Raw genomic sequence first — 26,604 nt, forward strand, 5'->3', positions numbered from 1 at the left:
GGTAGGCCACATTACTAATTTAAAGAACTGTCACATCCAGAACTTCAGTGTCCCAAAAGTGCAAAAGAATGCCTCAGTCCTAAAAAAAAATCTCCAGCAAAATGTAGGGAACGACACTGATAACTGGCCCAGGTCTGCTCCTAAATCACAACTTCTTCTCTCGCTTTCCAGTGCAGATCCAGCTGAGCGCTGCAGGCACCAAAGTGGTGGGGATTAAAAGTGCAACGGCACTCTTACAGAAAGACAGACAGTAGAAAACTGTGAGGTTTTTCGATGAAAATGTCAAACCATCCAGCAGCTGAAGTAATGTTAAGGAGACAATGATACATCCCGTCTTGAAAATGGCACTGCTCCTCTTGGGCTCGGTGTTGAGGGGGGAGTGCAGGCCCAGGCCCAGGCCAAACAGGGTGCCCATGTTACGCAGCAGGCTGGCAAAGGGGGTGGTGTCCAGGTGGACCCATTCTGCCCTCACACACCACTTCTGAGCTTTCTCCATGGTCCACAGTAGGTCCACACCCAGAGCCTTGAGCAGCAGGTAGAAACCAACAGCAAAGGAGGTCAGAAAGAGGGTCGTGTAGAAGTACTTCTTCATGCTGGCACTGTAGATCCACTGCACCTTGGAGACAATCTCAGCCACTATTATACCTGTTCAAAAGACAAAACAGGGTCCATGAATAGTGCACCCATCTCACTGCTTTCCCCAAATCCCTTTTCAACAGTCAGGTCACAGCTGAAGAATTTGCACTGGCCAAATTATTTATTATATGCAGTATTTTGTTACCTGTGATTGTGTGCAAAGAATTTTTATTATTTCACAGGATAGGGGAAAATAGTCTTCCTCAAAATCTATTTTTATATAATGGAAACTCAGATATTAATTATTTCTTCCTTTGTGCAGTTGGACTAACCTGTAATGACTCCAGCAATGACCTGGTGTGGGAAGTGGGCAGCCATGTAGACCCTGGACATGCAGACCAACAGTTCTACCAGGCTCATCAGTGACCACAGGCCTATCTGCAAGAATCTGACACAGGGGGAATCAGGGATAGATTATTGAACAGGGCCCGTGGATCAAGGGGTCCCTGATGGGCCCCCAGTGATCAGTGCAAGCCCACTGTGCCCAGGGTCCAAAGCACTGTATACATATTTAATTCTAGTAAGACTGAATATTTTTCCTGACCAGAAAGTAGCCCCAAAGGATCTTGTCTTTTTCTCTTAATGTAAGAGAGAATGCCATTTCAGACTGGAGCCAGAATTTTAGCGGTTTAATGTTTCCTTCTTCTTCTTCTTCATTTTGACCTATATATCAAGAGCTGCTAAAGCCCAAACCCTAAAGTCTGTGAAACCTGACCTGTAATGGTGAAAAGCGGGGTGCCTGGTCTTTGGTGGCAGGTGATAAACTTGGAGTGATGGCAAAAAAACAAACAAAAAACAAAGTGATTATATTATTGGTGTAGACCCACCTGTATAGTAAAGGGGGGCACTGTTTCTCTGTTGCCATGGAGAGTAAAGCTGTTACCATGACATACCACACCCCAGCAGCACCCATTGCGTGACCAGAGGGGCTTCCTGCAAGGAACAATACTCTGACACTTGATGAACTGCACACATTGGCTTCGTCCTCACAGTTTCAGTTTCAAACTAATAAAGGACATGTCATTTCCTATACAGATTTCTTGTAAGAATAATAACCTATGTTAGTATGAAAGTTGTAGATGTAAGCTGTTACAGTCACAACTTTCACAAAAATGGAAACATTTAAAATGAGAACTGGCAAATGCACAGCTCTGTGAGACAGCTGGAGGCAACCAAATTTTGTTAATTCTCAATCACAGTTACAGTAGTTGCAAACTATACAGTAAAAATGCAACCAGTGTGTGTAATGACATAACGTGAATCAGCTTCTAATGATTTAACAATGGGATAACAAGGTGTAAGGATTATGTTGCATTACTACTCAACCAGGATATAAACTAAGCTATCGAGATTGTCCGTTTCTTAGAAACTGAAAACAAAGACACCAAGAAGCAAACTGGAGCACTAAACCTCTGACAAATATGACAAACATGAGACACTGGACAATACAAAGTTAATTCTTCTAAACAGACAGGATTTCTGCAAATGTGTTCTACCTGCTCAATAAAGTCAAGACAAAAGGCCAAAGGTACAGGACTTTATGACCCACTTATCAGGTTTGAGTTCGTGATTTTCAGTCAAAGCTGTGTGCACCAGACATTATCTGGAATCTTGATAGTAATGACCAATAGTCTTACACCAGATTATGTCAGTAGCTCACTGTACCAGTTGAGTAACCACCACTTGAAATCTTTTTGGTTACGTTTGATTTTTCCAATTGCTTACATTTGCCTTTTGTGTGGCAATCTACCTACGCACTTCTGGAGGAAACCCCATTGTTGTATTCTAGGACACAAATCAATCATATCTTAAAGAAAAAACACTGAACTCTCTCAAATAGTAGACAGGTCTTCTATCAACACTACCTGGTCCAGTTTCACATGTGATGGGGAACTGCTGCAGAGAGGGGACTGGTCCTTCTCTGTAGAACTTGGTCTCGTGAACCCACCAATACGGCCTCTCCCCAAAAAGGACCCTGCCATGGAAAGTCAGAGCAATTTAAAATTACCATAATTATCTTTCGGTTTGATGCACATCACAATTTATTTGTGTTTCAAATAGCAATTGAATGAAACGGATGTACTGATGGACTTCTTTGAGAAGAGGTGAAAGATTACCATTTCAGAACCAAGTTGAGCCAATCCCCAATGACTGCCACCCAGATGAGCCTGAGCCCTGTGTCCCTCCGCAAGTAAAACCAAACGGGGAAGAAGCAGAAGAATGTAGTGTGCAGATCAGCCACTGTGGACGCCAGGCTGAACCAGCCCTCGTATTTGCTGTACTTGCTCTGCAGATGGACCGCTAGCTCAACCCCCCAGCTGTGGAGAAGATCCATGGTACGTCCAGTGTGAGATCCAGACTTCTACCCAGGGATGATGCACTGATTCTGGGGTGACAGTCCTGGCTCAACTGGAGTTTTTCTGGCTTTTTGGAGGGTCTGTCAGCCAACCTGCTGCCAGACTCTGTTGCCAGTTCCCTCCGGTTTGTGTGTGTGCGATCTCGAATGGACTTTATTCAAGGCTAATGAATTTGTTTGCCTTTGGAACAGTACAGACGGGTCCCGTAACCTTTACACCCCTGATGCCCTTTTGCTAAAATCCATAATTTCAGAAATAGGCCACCACCCCTCTGACAGATTGCAGATTTCCAGGAATCCCTTTTTTTCTGGTCCATGGACAACTATTGACGTCTGTCCTGAGCCTGTGCTGATTGCTAGTGAAATCAATTTTTCTATCTTGGCTCACAATTTACCCTCAGTGTTTGTTGGAATGGGAGAACCTGTTTACCATTTTCCCACTTGACCTTGTGACCAGGTGTAAGAAAAGATAACAATTTTATCACAGAGTTGACCAGTTTTCACAAAACAAGATAAATATGAGCTCATCTGTGGGTATTTCCCTGCCAGACCTATTCGTCACACAGATCAGTAACTTGTCTATGACCTACAACCTTCCAGTTCATTTTGTTTTGTCACAAGTTATCTTCCCAGCTACTCACTGCATACCCACTCACTTAATCATTGATCACCTTACATAACCCACATATGGATTACTCTGCCTTGCAAGACGTTTTCACCAAATAATCAAAAATTGATTGCATAACTGACAGATTATTATGTCTCAATGTCGGGTTCCAAGATTTCTTCAAACCCTAAATGGGTTTAATGTTTTCTTTTTTGTTTGTTTCACATCAAGTTTGATATGAAACAACAACCAAAAATATTCCTGAAGTGAGATTTTCTCTAAAGAAAGTCTGACGGAGTATATCTTATTCTTATTACAGAAGTAAAAGGACAAAGTTGATTAAAGTGATAATATCCTTAATTACTGTATTTTCCAATTTGATGAAAACACACCTGAGTGATCTTGTCCTACTGCAGTCTTTGGGTTGTTTGTGACTGATTTAATTTTGGCCCACAGTGGTGAATCATGGTTAATGGTCAGCTGAGCTCGGCTTTATGCACTACTTCAGTGAGAGAGACACCAATTGACATTTTCCTTTCCTGCTATCTTTTCAACTTGTTTGTGTGCTCTCTGTTAGTAACAGCACGGTTCTCCCAAACTCCCCTGACGCCCAGTGTTTTATTATACATGTGAAAGGTCCAAAGATCAGTGTGAGCATGCGTTTGGGTAGTGGGACCTTATGGTATAAAAACAAGCAGCAGTCTCACACACAGCAACAGTCCTTTCCTTCTATCTCACTGACACAACACTACACTGAGAATTCCCACTGGGGACAGTGCTAAGATGTTTAATGCCATAATGGACACCATGCAGGGCTTTGGGGTGAGCACCACCCACTACCTGCAGACCAACTACAAGGATGCCCAGAGCCTGTTCCTCTGGGTGTCATGGGCGGCAGACCTCAGGAACACCTTCTTCATCTTCTTCCCCCTTTGGTTTCACCTGCGGTCATCAGTGGGCATTAAGCTCATCTGGGTGGCTGTGATTGGAGACTGGCTAAACTTGGTGTTCAAATGGTGAGTCAAACTGCATCCCAGTCCATCCTAGACTCAAAATTTTGAGCCATGACTGATATTTAAAAAATACCTCATGGAGCTTGAGTTGGTGATGAAGCTGAGACAAGAGGGTTGAATTATACTGGAAAGCTAGACATTTGTAAAACACACAATCAAATATCCTTAACAATCCATTACTGAGACTATAAATCAGTCCATGCTGCTGTTGTCCTCTTAAGGATTCTGTTTGGGGAAAGGCCGTACTGGTGGGTCCATGAGACGCCCTACTACGCCAACACTGTTGCTCCTCACATTGAGCAGTACCCCATGACCTGTGAGACCGGGCCAGGTAGGAACCACCACTATACCAGCTTTTGTGTAGTCTAACTTACGGTGCATGGCACTGCCTGTAACTGTCAATGGATGGACATTATCCTTGGATAGTATTTAGAAAATGAAGGCAGTATGAGGAGAGTGAGGATTTTGATTAAGATAATTTGCAGTTCTGCCTTAACTCTCACAGATGAGAAATTATTTGCAAAATCCTCAACTAAATGCCTCAAAACCAGAAACATAATATTCAAGATGAGCTAAAACAAGCCCTCTCGACGGTTACTTAGTTACCTAGCTAGATTTTGAAACCACAAATATTTTGCTGAGGTGTGCATTACTTGTTTGAAAGTAAAGTTCTGTTGAGTGAACCGGACACTGATATCCAGCCTATCTGTGTTTTGCAGGCAGCCCCTCTGGCCACGCTATGGGAGCCGCCGGAGTCTACTACACCCTGGTGACCTCAATCCTGGCCATCGCGGCCAGCAAGAAGAAATATGGAAACAAAAAATCTTCCAACAAGACCTGGTGAGTCATATGTTAGCATTTTGGGGAGAACTTACAGCGTGTTCTGCAGCTGAAGTTTTCTCTCTTGTCTGCCGTCATGCTGGTGTTGTTTACCATTTTCCTCTTTTGGGTGCTTATCACCTCAGACACCCTATCTGTTCCCTGCTGTGGTTGATTATTGACTTCTGAAAACTCACAGAATGGCTGGGAAGGGGGAGGATGAAAGGTTACCCATATGTTGTTTTGACGTATGGTCAGCTAGAATTGCATCGATAAGACAGAAATAATCGTGTTAACTGTTATATTGCTGTGAGATCTCGCTTGTTTGTTCTGGGGCACAAATAGCAAAGGCCAGACAGGTTCAAAACAAGTGCCTCAGGCAGTTTCACACTATCTTGTATAATCTGTTTAGACTTTTACAGCAACAGCAACTAGATGAACTTAACGTTTTAAAAAGTTCTCTTAATTTGTATTTTGACAGGTACCTAAAGGCCATTCTGTGGACCCTGTTCTGGGGAGTCCAGGTGTGTGTCTGTCTCTCCAGGGTCTTCATCGCCGCCCACTTTCCCCACCAGGTCATTGCTGGTGTGATCACAGGTTAGCATGGAAATTCCTAAACATGGCATTTCATAGGGGACTTGGATTAGTTATAGCCTGTATTATGATACAGTCTATCATCATGTTTTATCTAGGCCAGTTCTTTCTGTACTATTGTGCTGTTTGATTGTGTTCTGTGACGCTGACCTGAGCTTTCCCATGTGATTTAACCAATCCCAGGTATGATCGTGGCTGAGGCCTTCAACAGAACTCAGTGGATCTACAATGCCAGCATGAAGAAATACTTCTACACCACCCTGTTCCTGACCTCCTTCGCTGTTGGTTTCTACCTGCTGCTCAAGGCTCTGGGTGTGGACCTGCTGTGGACCATGGAGAAAGCTCAGAAGTGGTGTGTGAGGGCAGAATGGGTCCACCTGGACACCACCCCCTTTGCCAGCCTGCTGCGTAACATGGGCACCCTGTTTGGCCTGGGCCTGGGTCTGCACTCCCCACTCTACACCGAGACCAAGAAGAGCAGCAGCACCTTGGTCAAGATCGGGTGTGTCATCAGCTCCCTGCTCCTGCTGCACCTGTTTGACTCCTTTAAGCCCCCCACGCACACTGCAGCCCTCTTCTACCTCCTGTCCTTCTGTAAGAGCGCCACCGTGCCCCTGGTCACCGTCAGCATCATCCCCTACTGCGTCAATGGAGCTCTGAACCTACAGAACAAAAAGAGCTTGTGAACTACTAATTCCAGAGACGAATGCAATGGGAAAGTACAGTGATCTCCATCAGATTACAATCTTTCCTACCGGTGCTTCATTATCCTCATAAGGCCATTTGATAAAAGAAAACAAACCAAAAAAGTATAAGACATCAATGGAAAATTAGTGTTGTCATCATGTGGACACTGAATTCTGATGGTTCTGAACGCTGTGTGACCCTAAGGGAAAGCACTATCCAGCATACTCAGTGGCACTTATAAAGACCCCATGTTTTGAACTTATTACAGTTTGATCATTTATAAGTGGTTCAGAATCCTGGAACAGAACTAGATCAAAACCGGGGTCCAGCACTCTCACTCTGTTAAACCTCACTGTAAAGAGACCAAACTCACTCAGGACATTGAAGTGTTATTTCAAGTGTAATATTGATGTATTTTTTAGCGTTGTATGTTCATTTAGAAAGTATTTTTGGAATGGTGTTGCACAGTTTGTTTGTTTTTTAATAAAAATCTCTAAAACGTATTCATCGACTTTTGTGTCATGGTTTATTCTCTTTACCATGTTATCACATAAATATAGCCTACATTTTGTCCTGTAATTGTCCAGCATTATTCCCACTATCTGAGAAACAGTACATTAAAGTACATTTACAGTACATTATTAATAAATTTAAACACACCACCCACTCCAAGACAGCCAGGTGACAAGTGTGACTGTTATATAAATACCCAAGTTCATAAGAGACCACTTGGCCATAGGCAGAGCGAGACTTATCTAATGATTAACTGAATATCAGAACCCTGGCCTTTAGCCTATCATTCACTGATGACGTAGACCTCAACGTCATACAATTATCTGTTTGCCACTCCATGCGCACAGGGCTGACAGTCCTGGTTGAACATTAAATATTTGTCTGACTGTGTTGTGCACTCAGTGTACACAATAAATTTGATGACCGCTGAGAAATGAAAATATGTTCCGGCTCAATTTTAATGTCCTGGTAAAGTTAAAACAGGGCCTCAGTAGTTTTAGACAAACTGCTGATGATTTTTGACTATAAAATATAACCTTGCCAAAGTAATATGCTCTGTTGCAGTTATGCACAGGACAATGCTCTGGGCACCTCTCATGTGCAACAGCATCCAAGGATTGGCTTCATCATTTTCACTTTCATCATACAGGAGTAGATTGTTGCCAACCTTATGCTGCATGTAGAAAGATGGATGTAAGAAAAAAGTAAAAAAAAAAATAATAATTAAAAAAAAATCAGAATGATGGATTCACCTTATAATTGCCTGTTATTTTTGACTGTATTAGAGATGATGTTCTGCACACATCAGTGGAATTCAGGACCAGAGACAGACGGAAATGATGGCCTCAATTCTTGAGCTGGCATGAGTGAATTATACTTAAGGCTATACTTGTTGCTCATAATTACTTTGATTATTCACTTGAAATCAATATCTGGGATCATTTGGAAAAAAAGGTATCTAACATCCATTAACTTCCCTTACAATTGTGTATCTGAGCAAATGTGCACATGCACGTGCAAAAACATTTCAGGATACTCGCTGAACAAAATATTTGTGCTCACAGTCCATGTAAATTGCTGATGCTGCATTACTATTTTTGTGTACAGTCCAGAGTATATCCTCCCAGAGAACTGGGACATGTAAGTTCCACAGTACATTGGCATCAACACCCTGAATGTCATTAGCCTTTTTTCCACATCTGGAACAAACTACACTGGCCAGGCTTTATGCATGTCAACAAAACGAGGCTTGACCCAGATTTTTTGTCCTATTTCAACTGTTTTGTGAGTGCCGGTCATTTTTTTTCATGAAAAAAACCATGCCATCGCTACCAAAATATAGTCCTCCCCATCTTTTGGTTTCACATGCACGGGCATTTCCTGCTTAAATTTTCTTGACAAGAACCTCGCATTTAAAAGAGTTTTACCACACAGGGAGGGCTTGGCACACTCAAAGCCACCTGTTATTTAGCTTACTGACATAAAAGTTGGGGGATTGAGGTGCTGACTCTATATCATCCATGTTGCTGGAAACATCTCCAACAAAAACATGTTACATTATATAGGATATACGTTATATCCTGTCCAAGTGCATACTTTGACAGCCAAAGAAGCTGTGTAATAATCTGGAAACTATCTTCACTGACTCCAACCACTATCCTTATCCCCAATTTCTGTCTAACTTTGACAACAGTCTGAGTGCTCTGTTAGGCTCTAATTGCATTTGTGGGTGCTGTGTAGATTGCCCTCTTGTTTTGCACAGATTGGGTTTGAATTCTACTTTCAGGAGATCCCATGCAAAAGGGGGCCTTTCAGACATGTGATACTGTGCTGAATCACCGGAGAGGGGGGTCCCAGAGTCCTCGTCATGTCAGGGGATAAGTAGAGCCACTGTTCCTGCAGGTCTTATAGCTGCAGTCCCCCTGACTGGTCCAGACGTGCTAGTTTTCACTTTGGAGTCTTCTTGTGCAGCACTGAAGATCTCCTGCTTAGTGTGGCTGCTCAGACTCAACCTCTTCACAGTCAGATATTCCACTACATCAAACAATTGTAATTTAACAGCCAGAGCCAATGAGCTGTGTTCATGGTAATGCAAATGCATAGTAGACTATTGGTCTCTAGAAGCTGTGTAATTACATATGAGCTGAAATCTGTCACTTTTAGCAGATATGTTGGCAAAAAAAGATGCACGCCCAACAAACTCAAATGACAGGTGTGTAGGATCCAGAGCAAAAAGTGAAATAAAGACTTCCCTCAATAAATTGCATTACAGGAAAAAGGCTCCTTTTTTCAATGGTTCATTAAATGTACTTTTAAAAACAAAGGACCAAACCATGACCAACATCGCCATCTATTGCAAAAGAGCATGAGCAGTTTTCAGCAAGATAATCTGCTCTGCTCCATACAGATCACAGACAGCACTTCTCCATATGAATGCCATTACATGGTGCCAAAAGAATAAACAACTGTGTTGGGATATTAGGTGAGAGATATTTTCATATTTCAGGCAATGGCCTAAAATTAGCTGTTTTTTTTGTTTTGTTTTGTTTTGTTTTGTTTTGTTTTTTTCAGTAGGATTACTCCATAATGCTTTTAAATATATATATGCAGAAGTAGTCCCAACATGTTACATTATAGGGAATGGAACAAAATCCTAATTAATTTCATTATTGACACTGATGTCCCTGGTGTTTCATGTCAAAAAGGCTACTGTGAAAAGGGTCTATAACCACTTACATCATCAATATTGTGTTATTATACACTCATATACAATGGTAAATCAATCAATCAATGTCAGGCTTCAACATAAAATGCAGGCTAGAATTTAAAAAGTCCATCTATATACCTATATAAACAAACAGCTTTAGGATGGCATGAGTCTCTGACAGTTCAGGAAGCTTTGCAGGGCGCTTACATACAATCCAGAGTAGGTTAAAATAGAGCCAAGAAGTTAGTGCGCTGGGAAAAAAAAAAAAAAAAAAGTCAAGCAGACTGTGGAGCAACGGAGACACACTGCATGGCTGTGAGAGCAAACAGAGGGGTGGCAGAGAACATGGCTGAGAATTAGAGAGGGAGCATGGATGTAATAAGCGATGTAATGAGGGAGTAACAGTGTGGTGAACAGGAATAACTCTGAGAACTGGGTGATGTAGCGTCTGCCGGAAACTGAGAGGAAGAAGGGAAGGATGAGGAGGAGGAGGAGGGGGAGATACTGGAGGAGGAGAGGAAAAGGAGCAGGGGGCGTTTTTTTGGAAATCCGGAAGCAATTCTGTCCTGGCAAACATGGCACCCGTTTGTTGTCAGTGAATGCTGCCTCAGCCGAGTCTGCGTGTGTTTGCCGATGCTGCGGCACAAGATGCACCGAGCTTAAAGTATCACCGGCGGGACATGTCGAAGATCCAGGTGCTGCGGGCGCTGGTCGCCGAGAGACTGGCCGCCGCCGCCGAGGAGATTCTCAGCGTGGTGGAGAGGATGATGACGTTAGCAGAGAGGAAGATGCTGCACACCTCAGGTTGGTCAGCTGCTGGAAACTGCCGACACTAAATATAAAAATACACCAAACATGATAAATGCACACAGAATTTGTGTTAGGCAGCCTTTAAAATTCATTTATAAACAGCGACGTACTGAGTACCGCTGTGCAGTTGCATTTAGCAGCCAGAATACCCTGGGATAAGGAGCAGTGTGTAGCATAAGTAAAAGTAAAATGATCATCGTCGTTATTAATTTTAATAACCTTGTAACATTATTGTAACAAATGAGACCACGAGCGAGGCAGTTGGTACTAGTTTCTGTCTTGCACCAGTAATATGGCTGGCACTAGATTTTCCTTATAATTAAAACATAATAAAAATGAAAGATAATTAGGCTTATAGTAATTTCTTCCAATTTAAAAAAAAAAAAAAGAAAAGAAATGGCAAGCCAAGAATTAAGTGCTGCCAAAGCATTTGCAACAAAAGCTTTGACAGCAGACTGCATTTTGTTGTGAGGTGTTTCTACTATTCTGTCCCCGTCATGTATATATAAATAGGGAGGACAAAAAATTAGAAACACCTCTCAATATAATGTAGTCCAGTACAAGACCTCTGCAAACTACAATAGTAAACACAGAATTAAATTTACACATTCTCCACACTGTCAGCAAAAACTGAACATTATAAACTTTGTTAAAAATGTAGAATTTGTGGCAGAGCTGCTGCATTGAACTGCATTAGACTGTACAGTGATAAAGTGGCCACTGTGTATAACGCACTGTGTGATACACACTGTTTTGTTATTTGTCCCATTATCTTGTTATGTGGAGAAGTGCAGGCTAGTGTAATGGTTTTGTATTGTTCCTGTGTTTCATTTGTGTCTCTGCAGAAATGTCGCCTGAACAGCAGCGGGCAGTCGTTCACAAAAGGCTGACTGTGGTTGCTGAGGAGATATTCAGGATCCTAGAAATCATGATGGGTGAATATGAGGCAGAGATGGACCGTCAACACAAACTGTCAGACGTCACGTTGAAAACAGAGGCAAATGTACGCAGAGCAGGTCTGTAATAACAGAGGCTTCGTGATTTATTTACAAGAAATATTAACCATGTGCTGTTGACATGATTTTTTGTTTTGTGCTGGTACTGTAAGACTCTCAATTGTTATTATTTTACATTTTTTGCCAGCGCTAAAGCATTCAGTGTGGTTTCACTTTCATTTTTACCTCTCCAATGTTGATTAATCTGGTCTTTTTTGCTATTTTAATTTTTTTTTTGTATTTATTAATGCTGATTTACTTAGCATTTCCTGCAAACATTCGAACAACATAATGTGGCAGCCAAGAGACTACAAAATGTCCAGTTGGCACTTTTTTTTATGAAAGTGCTTCAACAGTGTGTGTGGTCTTGTGAATTACTTGCAAAATGGAGCTTTTTTTTTTTTTTTTCAAGCTTTTCTCAAGCTCACACACTTTATTAAAACCATGTGTCTTTAGGTGATGCAATTATCCATAGCTATTTCTTTTCCAGCTGAATTTTCTCTTTGGTTTTTCAGACAGACTGTCTCTCTCTGGGTCTTCCTGTGAAATGGCGGTTTCTCCTGACGAACAGCAGTGTGAGCAGAGGAGGGGCCACAGTCTGGCGCAGAAAACCCAGGATTCACTACAGATTAAAACTCCAGCCCGAGCTCAGCCCTCAGATCCTCACCAAAACCAAAGAGCAGAAAAAGGCGCCTCAACAAAAAAAATTGAAACAGAGCCTGGAGGAGAGCATCGTGGGGCATCAGAGCCACCCTGTGACCTGGAGGTCCTGTCATCAAAAAGTTCTGAATATGGAAGTGAAGAGAAGGATAGTGATGAAGAAATCAGTGAGAAACAGTCACCGAAATCAAAGATAAAGACATTTCGGAGAGTGAGACAAAGCCAGGGTGCAGACAGTTGCAAAACATGTGGAAGGTCTTTCCGCAAAGCTCCTATGGTGAGGAAAACGCAAAAGCATCAAAAAGTGGAAACTGACACAACAAACAGAAGCCAAAGCCCGGGACGGAGTTGTTGCAGAGTGTGCGGAAAGTGTTTCCGGTATAAACGCTCTTTTCTGAAACATGTACTGAAGCATGAGAAGAACACAGATCTGTGCGGGGTTTGTGGAAAACACTTGGACTCCGACGAGAGCTTGAGGCTGCATCTGTCAAGCCACAACGAGGAGAACAGCTGCAGGGATCAAGCCGTGGTGGACGAGAAACAGTCAGAGCTGGAGTTTTCTGAAGCGGAGAGTGAAATGGGCGACAGTGACGAGGACTGGAAGGAAACCGAAGGAACCGAGAGCGATGATGGTGACAGCGATCAAGATCAGAGCAACGATTTGGAAAAGGCAAAAGAGAAAGTATCAAACAAACTGAGATCCAAGAACAAGAAAAACGGTGACACATCCGCTTTGAAATATTGCTGTAAAGTCTGCAGCAAGTCTTTCTGCTATAGGGCCTGCTTTCTGAAGCATGTGCAAGAAGAGGAGAAGGATACAGATCTTTGTGGTGTATGTGGGAAACATTTTGAATCTGAAGAGAGCCTGAGGCTTCACTTGCAAACTTACATTAGAACAAATGATTGTGAGGTTTGTGGGAAACATTTTGACGGCCATAGGCAACTGGAGATGCATATGAGAACCCACACAGGAGAGAAACCATACACATGCACCGTGTGTGGCAAAGCGTTTGCTCAAAATGGAAATCTAATGGGACATATGAGAGTCCACACAGGGGAGAAACCATATGTTTGCAGTGTCTGCGGCCAGGGCTTCAGCTTTAAAGAGTACATGATGGCCCATATGAGGATTCACACGGGGGAGAAACCGTTCCTCTGCAGCGTCTGCGGCAAAGGATTCAGGCAGAGGGGCACGCTGAAAACCCACATGATGATCCATACGGGAGAGTCGACACACAGCTGCAGCATCTGCAACAAGAAGTTCTACAAGAGTGGAGCGCTGAAAATCCACATGAGGTCGCACACAGGAGAGAAGCCGTATCTGTGCAACGTTTGTGGCAAGTGTTTCTCAGCCAGTGGCTCGCTGACCAAACACATGGGCGTCCACGAAGGGCAGCGAACACATTACTGCAGCGTCTGTGGTAAAGCATTCCTGAGGAAAGAGGATGTTAAAAGACATGTGCAGATTCACAGGGAGGAATCCACACAGCTGACGTGTCTCTGACGGTCAGACTGGCTGCTCCCTGCATGGTTTAGAGAAAAGTTTACCAGCTGAATGAACTGTCTAGTCGAATAGTAAACCAAGGCTATGTTGATAAGTGTCTCAGTACTGGTTATATTCATTTGGTCTTGCATCTTTTGTGATGATTTTGCCATGTTCAGACACATCCATTAAGTTTAAAAATCTCCATTTTCTAACCCGGATCTCATTCAGACAAATGCTCCTTAAACAAGCTCTTCATATTGTGATCTTTATAGAGTTATTGATTTAGTTGGTATATATAAATATGTGCAAAAAAAAAATTAAATCTAAAAAATATTGGGTACTTTTAATAGCATTTTCTGTGGATTCCACTTAAATTCAGTTTACTGAAACTACAGCCTGTCTGCACTGAACTGCAGACCCAAATTCAGGACTCAGCTCTTAGTTTGTGGATTGCAGATGGATTAGTTAACTGACAATTTGACGTAATCCCAGGATTTTCGGTTCTTCAAAGCAAGTTTAAAAGTCTAGATTGTTGAATGGGGCCAGGTCAATCGGGCAGGCATCACATAATCCACTCCGCTATGGTTGTGCACTACCAAACGCTCACAGTTCACAATATAGCACTTAATAATAATTATCTTCATTTATTCAGCAGTATCTAATAAAAGGAAGTGAATATAGCATGGAGGAGAAGAGTTTTTAAGATTAGTTTGGAAATGTGTAGCATCACGGCTAGTAAGACTACATGTGGCATTTCAGTGTGGCTGTCTAGCGGTGGGGACGAGCAAAAATGATACCAAAACGATTTGCGGAGGAACTGCTCAGGAGGCAGAAGTCCATGCAAAAAAAAGTGCTTTTATTGACCAAAACAATAAACAAACCAAAAGTCCCAGAGAATTGAGCAAACAAACTGAAAAAAAAAAAAAAAAAAAAAACCCTGAAACAACACAGCCTCACAGCAAGCTGCCACCAAAACAACAGCCACCTTCCTCAATGCCAGTCTGGCTTTTCATACCTCTCCTGGCCCCTCCCTAATTGGACTATTCCACTGGACAGGGGACAAGCAGCCAAGAGAGGGAAACACAATATAGTTCACATTTCAATAGCACCATTGCACTACTGGCAAAAAAGGAAAACAAAAACAAAACATGAATGCACATCAGTGTTCATAAACACTGCATTTACAACCATACAAACCTAATTAAGACAAATCTTTTCTCATCTCTTCTCTTATTGGCTAAATGAACACACATCTAACAAATCAGTGGCTCCACCCAGTACCCAATTTGGCACAGGTGGCCTGACTCAGCTGATAACAGGCATTGATCGAAACAATGTAGGGCAGGGGTGTCAAACTCGTGCCATGGAGGGCCAAGAGGCTGCAGGTTTTCATTCCAACCAAAAACTCCACCAGGTGATTTCACTGATCACCCTACCTCCAAACAGAGAGGCGGGACTAATCAGTGAAATCACCTGGTGGAGTTGTTGGTTGGAATGAAAACCTGCAGCCTCTTGGCCCTCCATGGCACGCGTTTGACACCTGTGATGTAGGGACTCTGGGCATGTGAAAAGGTTATACAGGGAACCTTTTCACAAAATGTCAAAGTACTTCTAGCGGCTTGTAAAGTTTTACCTTGAGCTTGGCTTAACATATCAAGACACTGGGACATTTGACCCCATCCTCCTAAAACATTTCTCACGACACAACAAATTCTCAACAGAACGCCACGTTACTGCAGGAGACTGCAAAAGTTTCTCAGGAGAACACAAAGTTTTGTGAGAATGCAACAATTTCATGAGAGAATGCAAATGTTTCTCAGGAGAATGCAGAAGTTTTGCAAAAACGCAAAACCTTTGTGAGCAAATGTAAAAGTATAATTTTGTTATTTCCCCCCCCTCCCCAACAGGCTTTTTATTTTTGTCATTTTTTAAAATTGGTCCATTTAAGGGCTCCACTTTGCTAGAAACTTGGGGAAATGACCATGAATGGGATGTCTGGCCTTGCAAAATGTAATTTCAGTAAAATACAGTGAGATAGACATCTGCAAAATCAATAAGAAAGTCACTGATGTTTGGGAGAAGTTAAGGGAACAACTTAAGGTTCAGGATCTGAGTCAGATCTGCCGACAGCTGACATTTGTCCGGTTTCTCGTCTTTTTTATATAAAGAAAGGTTCAGTATTATGTAATTGTTTGCATTTATTCATTTATCTATGAACACTGCAGTGGTCAATAAAAAACTATATCAAAACAAAAAAATGGTGTTGGTTGCAGTTTTCAAGAACCCATGTTGGTGAAACGACGACGTGAGGCCTGTCATGGATTTATTGCAGGCTTTGTCTTCATCGTGCTCTCAGTCAGTTTCACAGCTCCAGGGTGTTTTGTTCTTGTTTGGAACGGTCAGACCTGCAGTTTATACCAGTCTACACTGAAAATTATATTTCACCAAGTTAGTGTCATCTACCTTGGACATGAAGGCAGTTCTCACCTTTATTTACTGAACAGCTTCAGGCTGTAATACCTATTAGCTGCCATTTAGAATGACGAGAGAGAGAGAGAGAGAGAGAGAGAGAGAGAGAGAGGGAATAAAATTGAAGTATTAAAGTCTTGTTAATAAATAATAAAGCATACATATTTTCCCCCAAAATGTTTTTTTCACAGCATATGCATAAACATATAGGTCTCTGCAAGTTGGCAGCTTTAGGCCATAAGACATGTTGTCATGTCTGATATTGACTAAATTGAATTCACTTATTTTACCACTATAAATAGACATTTAAAGTTCCAGTGAACACTCATTTTCATTCATAAAAGGTCCCAAAATAAACATGTAAATACAGGATATTGCTTAATATATAATAGATACTATTTAAAGTCACAAGGTGTTAGGAGTTGCCATCTTGTAGTGACGGAGGAATTGTTTACTTCCTGTTTTCTCCTACCTGCTCTCTGTTGCCACCTGCTGGCCTGGGGTGTACCGCAGCTTGGTCCTCATGTTGGCCTGTTAAATCCTGATCTCGGTTGAGAGACATGGAGATAAATTTTAAGATGCAGTGATCCCTCTGCCTCGCTCTGGATGTGGACTCCTCACCCTCCCACTGTGACCTGGTTTGTTAACTAGTGCTCAAACAAGTTAAGCTCATCTGGATCCTTTGGTCTCAAACTTTTCTCTGTAGACTCATTTTGAAGTCTGGTGTGGAGGAAGCATAAAAATAACAAGCATAATAATAATATAAATAAAACAAACAAACAACAACAATAAAATAAAGTATAGATTCTCAAAATAAATAAATAAATAACCTGCTATAATGACACAGAGATGCAAAATGCTGCAGTTGTAATGACTGGGACAATGAACCAAATTGCCCCTTGGGGATAATAAAGTTAATTAATAAAGTTACCTTGAACCTTAAAAGACTTGAGACCAAACAGGGCCCTATGTAATCATGAGAAGTGAGCCATACCAGTACAATGCCTGTGGGCCATTTAATATTCTGATTAAATGGCCCATTGTCTGTCTGTCTGTCTGAAAACTCTCATAATCTCCCATGGAGGAGAAATAATATAGTTGCAATGTCTGTGGTAAAGAAATTACCCTACAGTGCGGACTGTGCATACCATTCAAGCCATTAATATCCTTCATATTCAAGGATATGAAGGATATGAAGACGGATAGCTTCATGATATCTTGTAAAGCATTAATTTGAGAGAAACTGAGCTGGGAACATGCAAAAGAAACCATACCTCTGCACTGGCCATTGTGAAAGATTTAGTCTTAATGCAACACATTAAAAATGACTTCAGTGTATGGTTAACATTTAATTTCATTTGAATATGCGCTGTAAGACTCATGTGAGATGCTCCACGGGGGATGAACCACAGAGCTGCTGTGTTTTTGAGTTTTTCATGTCTGGAGACTGACAGGGAAACTCAATACAGCAGCATCTGAAGGATTTAGTGTGAAGTGTCAATTTAAATGAACTTACAGAAATGTGTGGTGAAGGATTTGTCATGAGCAGTAATCTGAGGGGAAAAAACACACTGAATATGGTTTCTCATATGTGTTGATGTGACCCGGTCGCATTATAATGATGTTGCTTTTGTTTCAAGAAAAAAAACAAAACAAAAAAAAACTGTTTGTTCATGTAGCTGGATTTAGACAGATCATATGAGGTTTTGATTTTCAGCTCTTTATTATTACAGCTTAAAAGCATCATTTCTATTGCTGTGTTAAGTGCAGTACTGGTCATTCCTCTGTTTATCACATAAGAGAGCAACACAGGATCACAAGGGAATAACATGTATGGACTCGGTGACGTTCAGTTTAAACACAATTTATTTTCTGCTTAAATAATTAGTTGGATCGTCCAGTGTAGGCTATGTTGGTTCTTCATACATGTTGGTACCAGATCTATTTTTGACAATGGATGCTTGTTAGGGTGGCCTTAAATGAAAAAAAAAAGAAAGACTGAACAAAGATTTACACACGGTCATAAAATCTGTTTTTTTAACCATCTGTGATGAAGATTAAATGATTTATCCACATGTAGCCGTTAATAAAAAGGACTGGGTTTGTGTCATATGGCTAAAAATCAGATTTCCTGGTCTTGTGTAAAATGCAACCAATAAAATAAAGATGCCAAACACCCCCCCTACCCTCGCCCCCTCCCTGCCCCCACAAATAAAAACAGCCCCCAGTTTAAACCACAGCAGACCTATCAGCCTAAACTTACACTTCTAGTACACATGATGGGCGTACAAATAGACAATTAGTTCTTATTTGCTGTTACACATACGGGGCTGCTAGCAGTTTGGAGCTCACACAATGTGCCAGTCTACAGGTTACATTCGAATACATTAGCTCTCATGGGGTTTTTTCTTAGATTGTAAGTTGCAAAGGCTTAGACTGCATCTGAAAGGACCTTCCCGAAGCATAACAATGAAACTTTATCTAGCCACTCAGGTGTGGAGTGTGTGCATTTCATCTGTTAAAAACAAAATAAAAGAAAAACAGCTATAGATGACAGATGGTTGAGTTATGAGTGCTCACACAGACAGAAGTACCATCAAACCCTCTCTAATTGTAATACAGTGTTTTGCATTAGGAGAAAAAAAGGAAGAAAAAAAAAAAGAAATCATTAAAACAAAGTGAAATCACATGCAGCAAAATATTAGTACTTTGAAGACAAATAATGCTCCACAGACAGAGAGGATTTTAGAGTAGCAGTTGGCTTTAAAGAAATGTCCTTTTGTTAAAATCAAGCAGATTTTTTTTTGTTTTGTTTCGTTTTGTTTCTCATTTACATACAACTTTTTTTGCCTTTTGTATTCATTCGGCGTCACCGTGTGAGGTCACACATCCAAGAATCCCATAAACGGTGGAAACAGTGTTGGCCTTTCAATCCAAATGCACTGACTTGCAAAGCATCTCAAGCTAAATCAACCAGTGCATAAACAATCTGTGAAGCTACTGATTTTTTTTTTTTTTTTTTTTTTAGATTTTATACAGTGTCATTTATATACAACAAAATCACCTTATTATTATATTTCATTTTTTTTCTTTTAAAAAAAGAACCACATGGTACATCCCAATACTGTGGGTCCAGGAGGAAAAATATATAAGGCGAGTGTCTGAGAGTGTGATTCAAAAGTCTTCCAACAATCAGCGTTTTCCTTTTCGTGCCATCTTTGGTCACAGATGCCTTCAGAGGGGGCGTTGCCGTCGTTGTAAACTCTCCTTTCTCATTTGTCGATGACCAGGAAGTCCCGGCTCACGTCCGCATGTGTCTGCACTTGTCATTTTACCGCTTTTCGACAGTGAGTGAGTTTGGTGACATGCTCATGCGAAATCAAATAAAAGTAATTTGTTTTGTTTGTCTTGCTGAAAACCATGCATTTTTAAGTGAAAGCTTCAGACACACTTCGCCGATTGACCAGGCGCTCCTGTGTCACGGCTTCCAGTCACTTTTCCCTCCCAGAGTGAGTGATGTCGCAGTTAGACGTCCGTGAACCTGGAGGGAACAGACTTGAATCAGAAATCGCTGCCCTGCAAATGGATTGATCGATATTCAACTTAACACACCAGACTGAAGTGAAGGGCATGTGGTCGAGTCCATGTCCATCACTGTTCCAACAGGACTGATTTCATTTAGGTGTAACACTCAGATAAGAGGCAAAACAATCTGGCTTTAAATTGTACTGTCTCAATCTGACCTTTAACAGTCCAGTTAAGGTGATATTGCAGTATTGAGCAAAGTGCAATTGGTCATCTGTAACTGTTTTAATTTTAAACACTGATGTTTACTGATATTGTACTTCATAAAGCTATTAGCAACTTACCAGATTAAGCTGAGAACTCCATTGTTATGACTGACCCTTCTTCTTCCCTTGTTTCCCCTTGGCTCCTTCTCCAGACTTTTTAGAGGCATAGAAAATTTGAGTTTGAGAAGGTAAAGGATGATAGGGAGGGAGGGACAGCAAAAGAGAGGTGTTGAAAAGACAGGAAGACGGTGGGACACAAAGAAAAAGGAGAGTCAGTATAGTGCTCAGGCTGAATAATGTCCTTGCGTTTTTAAGAGGCACAGCGACTTTTCAGCCGATCTACATCAGCAGGTGACAGGCGACATGCTGGAAGACAAAGGAGAGAAAAAGAATCCTGCTAATTCTACACATTTGCTACCAACGTGAGACATGCTGAAAAACTAAATGAGCTTGAAGAGAAAAAAAGATAGTGTTAGTTGTTTTTCTATTCTCTATACACACAGCACAACCACTGCACACTGCACAGGCTCTAGAGTGGTGATCAGACCATACACTGCAAGTTGTTGGTTGTAGTGATTCTGCTACTCCATGCCACAGCACTCCACACACTGCATGTCTGTGTTGAAGTTATCCACACTAGCATAACAGCAGACAGCTCAGATGAACTCTTTTCCAGAGCAGACTTTAGCTGCGTGTGCCTAAGTGAAAAAGTTTTGAGCAGTTTTTAGTTAAACCTGGATAAAAAATGGTGTGGGCCACAATTAACCCATTGATAAAAAAAAGGGGTTTAAAGGGGCTGGAATATGAAAAATTTGGTCAAACTAGCTGGTATTATTCACAAATGGTGAAAACATTAAACAATTTTGCTCTGACTTGTGGCACAAATCCTCCACCATATAAAGATCAAGTCTGTGTCACAATGATTCTGATTTTTGATAGTTTGTATGATAAATAATACAAAAAAGCATACTAGCTTCAGTATCAGACATTCTGGGTGGGACAATATCAGTATCGGCCTCAATAAACCATATTGGTGCATCCCCACTTTATATGATCTAATGCATATTTAAATGTTGTATAAAGTACCTTTGTGTCATGCAGTATGCTAGTGTGGATCTTTCTGACCAGGACCTGTGTTCCCAAAAGCCTCTCAGCACTGTGATTGTCACAGCTGCACTGTATGTTACTGATGGATCATTAACCCTCTGTGGCACTGCAGGCCAAACACAGGAGAAGCCTGATATTTGGGATTCATGCAACTACAAATCATATTTTTTCATTCCTGTGGCAATGCTTGTGCCAAGATTTCGTTTTGGGAAAGCGAGCCCAAGGTTCATGCTCTAAATGGTCCTCGACAGGTCGGCTGGCTAAGGTGTGTCGGCTTTGTCGGTCCAAAGGCTAACGCCAACCTCATTTTTCCCCCTGTGGGCCTCCTCTGCCTTCTGGCCCTGCCGGGAGCGCTTCCCTCTCTTCCTGCCCTTCCCCCCTCCTGCTCCTGCTGCCTCTCCTGCTGCAGGAGTAGTGTCTGCTCCGCCTGTCGCTACACCACCACCACCATCACCAACAACTCCTTCTTCTGTTACTGTTTCACCTCCTCCTTCACTCCTTTCCTTGGAGGTGAACACACGCCGCACCACCTTTCTGATCACCTGCAGGGGGCGTTACAGAGGCAAGTCAGGGGGAGATGATGGGGGAGGGAGGGAATGCATGTAGAAAATCAAAAGAAATGAGAATGAGAGGGCGGGACATAGAGCATGTGTGTATGGTGAAAGATGAAGTGTGTGTGATCTGTGTGTGAGTGTGTGTGATCAAACAGAATAAGGATAAGGCAGGTTATGGAGGAAAGTGATGAAGGTTACTTTTCTGGTGACCAGATTCCCGTCTTCATCTGTAAACTGCTCCTCTGTCACCGACTCTCCAGGAATGTTTCTGGCCTGCTCTCCCTTCAGGTGCAGGCGGATGGAGGAGTGATGAGAAGAGGACGGATGGATGTGAAAGGTTGAGGCGGTGATAGATGACAGGAGGGAGGGTTGGAGGGAATAGGGAGGGAAGAGGTTCAAGAAGTAAAGTCAAGATTAATGGTTAACTGTATTATTAGTAATTTAGAAAAAAAAAAAAAAAGCAGCATTTCCAAACAGACATCAGCCTGCTTGGCACAGCAGGTAAGGATTCCTATCTGTTCAGATCAGGAGCAGCAAAAACTGGTTTTAATGAAAATGATGAATGTATGTGGTTGTAAGTCTTAAACTGTTGTTCTGTGATTAAGAATAGCTCCAACAAATAAAAATGAATTCAAAAAAATGATTACAAGTATTGGAAAAATTTCATTTCTCAGTCAAATCTCCTCTAGAATCTTTTTCTTTATTTTCAAGTTCCAAAACTTGCCAAACTGGGCTTTTATGTATTTTGGGAAACCGAACCGGTGCCAGTGCAGTAAGCAGGCTGACTCATCAAACAGGTGAACATGGCTCCTCAGCACAAAGCTCAAAACACAAGCCTGCAGAAGCAGAGCAGACACAGTGAGATCATAAGCAAGCAAAGTCTTTGGCTTCCTGTTTTGCGGGTATTTAAATGAGAGAAATGTGAAGAGTAAGGTAGATTACTCAAATATAACATCTATATCAGTACCTGGTTTAGGGCCACAGTAACTTTGCTTTAAAATGAAAACAGTGAACACATGAGTTTATTTGCAGTAAAAATGATACATGAACTTGCAGCTTCCTCAAACTCCACACTACCGGTGTGAGGTACCAAAGATTTGATGACAGAGTTATCATCTTTACCCAATCAACACTGTGTTATGCATAAGAAAGAATTATTATTATATCATTATTATCACACAAAACTGATGATGTAGTAACTATCAAGTAATGTAATAACTTCTCAAAATGTAATAACATGTTTCACTAAATGAGCCAACAAGCCAACAAGCAGTGAGTGGCTGTTCATGCTAAGACAGGGCTAAACATATACATCAAGTCAAAAAAAAAAAAAAAAAAAAAAAAGAACACAGGAATATCTTTCAGACACACTCTCAGACTCAAACATGCATATATCTGTCCAGAAAAACAAGTACAAACAGGAACACACACTCTGTTTCTCTCAAATAGACACACACTCACATGGGAGCTGTCTATCAAACAAACCATACTGTTCACACATTTCCTTTCTCTGGCTCTCTCGCTCACTTTCTGTCTTCCAAACAAGCACACACAGAGTTGCAGAGCTTATACTAGTGCACACTGCCTCAGGTCGCCCACACACCAGGCCAGGTACCTTGAGTATGACCCGTCTGCGGTACACCTTAGTGGTGACAGTGGTCTCCTCATCAGAGCTGGACCGGTCAGCTCTACCACCGCCCTGATGAAGGCAGCCCAGTACCAGTATACCATTAATAACCCCAGTGTAAGTGTGTGTGCAGTGTTTGCAAAATTCATCACTGTAAAACCAAGTCTTTTTAAGAACATATTCATACCTACAAGAATGTAATACTAGGACAAAATCTGCCCTGGAAAACAATGTGAAAATAAATAAATAAGTTATCCCCTACCTGTAGTAGAGGTCTGTGTGACCTCAATATTTTTGTGACCTGTAAAAACTCATGTGAAGGCTCAAAAGACCTTTATAGAACCGTGTTCAGGGAATTTTGTGGACATCAATTTATCCAGTGATATCCCAGACATCTGCAGATGCTATGCTTGAGGGATGATATGCTGTACAACTACAGGTAGCTATTTTTAAGGCTGGATTTATATCATACTGCAGTGCAACTTCATTTACGTGCAACTTAATGTACAATGTTTTGGGTTTGGTATACCAGTAAAAGTTATGTTTGCAACCTGCAACTAATTTTATGTACGTTGCACTGTGTAAAGTTAACTTTACATATACAATTTGAATGTGAATGGGCTGAGAAATGCCAAAGTTAGTTTGAGTAAGGCATACCAAATTAATTCAGCCTGTGAAAACGTGTCCTGCTGCACCCCTGTTGAATCCATGCCCTTTCTCAAACAGTGGCTCTCACCTGGGCTTTGTGCTGTGACCTATCGTCTCCTTCCTCCCTCTTGTCCTCCCGGCCTCTGCTTGGTCCCGCTGTGCTGCTGTCCTCCTGAGATCCCTTCCTCTTGTCCTCCATCTCCTTCCCTTCCCTGGATGGCTCAGCGTGGGCTCCATTCTGTCTCTCCGTCTGCGTCTCTGCCTTTTCCGGAGAATCAGCTAGACTGTCCGGGCTTTAGGAAGAAAATATACATGAAAAAGATACATTTTTGATTGAAGCTTGAAAATAACTTTCTCTTAACTATTGTCTAATTTTTAGAATGAGTCTTGAGGGTTTTGAATCACCGTGCTGGGGCTTATTTTGCTATGACTGACTGCTGTCCATTATCCCTTGAATAGTGGATATTAACTACATCATTAAACTATCAGATACTAGTAGTGATGTCTGTCTGGCTGTACAGGCTTGGATTCAGCTTTATTGGAGTTAGGAGAGTAAACGAGTCATGTGCAAGTTCCATCGCAGCACAATGATACTTTAGTGGTATCGACTGTTCATATGGTCCCAGTAGATTGAAGATTTTCCAAATAATTCCTGTTTAGGGTGTTGCAAAGTGAAGTAAAAATAGTAAAAATTAAAATAAAGTCTAACTTGATGGCTATATGTATAAATACAGGCCTGTACACTGAGGATATAATACAGTACCTGCCGCTGTGTGGTGCCTCCGTGTCGGGGATGTGGCCAGGGGTTTGCTGCTCCACCACCACACTGGACGTCTCACTCCGCCAGCCTGGAACTGAACACAAGTCTTTCTCGGCCTGCCGCACTTGGTTGAGAATGGCATTCACCTTCTCCTCCGTCATCTCCTCGTCCTCCAAGCCTCCCTCCAGCTTTATATCCTCCAGCAGACTCTGCAGCCTCTCCTGGGTCATCTCCTCCTCTTCTTCCTCTTCCTCCCTTCCACCTCCATGACCAGATTCTGAGGTAGGGTCCGCTTTGGTGGAAATTTCCTGGGTCCTTTCCTGACCCTCGAAAACAACACCTTGCCCTGACTTCAGCTCCTTCTCTAAGGCCTCATCTTGCTCCTCTGTTTCCCTTTTTCCTTCTACTGCTCTTCGCTCGTTACCCGGATATTCATAAGACACCACACGTTCTCGGTTGAGCTCCGTGTCTTCTTCAATGAAGCCCTCATTCTGACTCCCCCGCTCTCCCCTCAAGGATGTGTCCTCTGCCACCACAATGTGGGGCTCTGGGGCAGTGGGGCCTGGGGCGACCGTAGTGGGGTCGCTGCTGGACGTACTGGTGGTCTGGGTGAGGGAGAGGTCGCTAGGCCTAGTGAGGGTGGTCTTGCTAGGGGAGTCTATGCTAGCCTCGCCTTCGCTAAAGAAGTCGTCTGACTGCAGCGGGGTAGGGGGCTGGTAGTTCAGGTCTGAGGGGGTCTGCAGCTCCAGATCTATGTTGTGGTACCCTGGATGGATTGGGGGATGTAAAGAATTAGGGATGGAGGGAGGGAGGGAGAAGGGAAAGGGAAAAATGGAGGTAGGGTGGCAGGAGGGGACAGGTAGAATGGAAAGGGGTATGAGATGAGAGGTGACCCCTGACTAGACATATTAGCTAAGTTTAGCTGTTGTTCAAAAGTCACGCTGGTTTAACATAAAACTGAATACATTTTAAGGACTTTTCATTCACTTTGATAAATATGACATGTTTAAACATATTTATCAAACCAGCAAGCTTTGAACTGAAGTGTGACTTCTGAAATAGCTCTACTGAATAGACACACATGACAGGGTTACAAAGAGATGGGAACGGAGAAATGGAAGTACCGAAGACACAATAATGCAAGACACACTTCACATATAGTCTAATCAACTTTACATACATTACACTAATGTCATCTGAATATCATTAGATATCGGAAAATGTCCTGGTTATGTTTCAAACTTACACTTACGCAGCCAGGCCTTATGCAAAAGCAGTTACTTCAGGCCCAGAAATGAACATTTACCACGCCAAATGGCTCAATCTAAGATACACTGTTTTAAGTCAAAATGCTTGAGTATGTCTTTATTAAACCATGTTAAAAGACTGACAAAAGCAATAAAAACAAGCCAGACTTCAGCTCAGTGTCAACACATTTGTCAAATGTGCATCCACAATGCAAGCAGAGGCTTGATTATATTTCAGGTAGGCTAGTTGTGTTGATTTCAAATAGAGGCAGAGGCAAAGATCAGTGTAATCAACAGGCATCTAGATATAAAGTTCGGGAACAGAACGATCACGCCGGAGGTAAGAAGGGATACCAGGGGGGAGAGGAGAGGGCGGGGGGGAGGGAGAAGGAGATAGAGGAGAGGGAGAGGGAAGACCCAGGGGCAGAGAAGACTGAGGAGAGGGGCACAGCTGAGCTGGGGAAGGGGGAGGGCAATGGACAGCAACAGGTGAGGATACAAGGGGAGAGAAGAGGAGA

The 26,604-nt window shown here is 42.1% G+C and overlaps 3 protein-coding genes across 17 annotated transcripts in view; 1 reads left to right on the forward strand and 2 right to left on the reverse strand.

Moving 5' to 3' along the window:
- Positions 1–2,971, reverse strand: LOC115377731 (glucose-6-phosphatase-like). Of its 4 annotated transcripts, none has more exons than XM_030077706.1 (5): positions 2,754–2,971; positions 2,502–2,611; positions 1,485–1,569; positions 909–1,024; positions 1–645 (listed from the first exon to the last, which is right to left on the reverse strand). In XM_030077706.1, exons 1-5 carry the CDS (start codon positions 2,969–2,971, stop codon positions 146–148), a joined length of 1,029 nt encoding a protein of 342 aa, XP_029933566.1. In that variant the 3' UTR covers positions 1–145. The 4 variants fall into 4 exon arrangements, with proteins under 4 accessions (XP_029933566.1, XP_029933564.1, XP_029933565.1 ...); XM_030077704.1 differs by having other exon boundaries at positions 1,464–1,569; XM_030077705.1 differs by having other exon boundaries at positions 909–1,014; positions 1,460–1,569.
- Positions 2,972–4,382: 1,411 nt separating this feature from the next.
- g6pc1a.2 (glucose-6-phosphatase catalytic subunit 1a, tandem duplicate 2) lies at positions 4,383–15,295 on the forward strand. 5 transcript variants are annotated; one of them, XM_030077698.1, is made up of 7 exons: positions 4,383–4,615; positions 4,834–4,943; positions 5,332–5,405; positions 5,803–5,837; positions 5,913–6,028; positions 6,209–6,667; positions 12,826–15,295. In XM_030077698.1, the coding sequence occupies exons 1-7, from the start codon at positions 4,383–4,385 to the stop codon at positions 13,899–13,901; spliced, it is 2,103 nt and encodes a 700-aa protein (XP_029933558.1). In that variant the 3' UTR covers positions 13,902–15,295. The 5 variants fall into 5 exon arrangements, with proteins under 5 accessions (XP_029933558.1, XP_029933560.1, XP_029933561.1 ...); XM_030077700.1 differs by lacking the exons at positions 5,803–5,837; positions 12,826–15,295 and having other exon boundaries at positions 5,332–5,452; positions 5,889–6,028; positions 6,209–6,711; XM_030077701.1 differs by lacking the exons at positions 5,803–5,837; positions 12,826–15,295 and having other exon boundaries at positions 5,332–5,452; positions 6,209–6,711.
- Positions 15,296–18,200: 2,905 nt separating this feature from the next.
- The window catches only part of LOC115377729 (ankyrin-3-like), a 160,006-nt gene continuing 151,602 nt past the window's right edge, over positions 18,201–26,604 (reverse strand). For all 8 annotated transcript variants that reach the window (XM_030077692.1, XM_030077691.1, XM_030077696.1 and 5 more), the window contains 6 exons: positions 24,843–25,605; positions 24,168–24,372; positions 22,003–22,086; positions 21,553–21,792; positions 20,222–20,296; positions 18,201–19,893 (listed from right to left, as the gene is read on the reverse strand). In XM_030077692.1, the coding sequence (XP_029933552.1) occupies positions 20,246–20,296; positions 21,553–21,792; positions 22,003–22,086; positions 24,168–24,372; positions 24,843–25,605 (1,343 nt within the window). In that variant the 3' untranslated portion in view covers positions 18,201–19,893; positions 20,222–20,245. The remainder of the gene's footprint in view (positions 19,894–20,221; positions 20,297–21,552; positions 21,793–22,002; positions 22,087–24,167; positions 24,373–24,842; positions 25,606–26,604) is intronic.

This window comes from Myripristis murdjan, chromosome 19 (assembly GCF_902150065.1).
Source record: "Myripristis murdjan chromosome 19, fMyrMur1.1, whole genome shotgun sequence".
Taxonomy (NCBI): domain Eukaryota; kingdom Metazoa; phylum Chordata; class Actinopteri; order Holocentriformes; family Holocentridae; genus Myripristis; species Myripristis murdjan.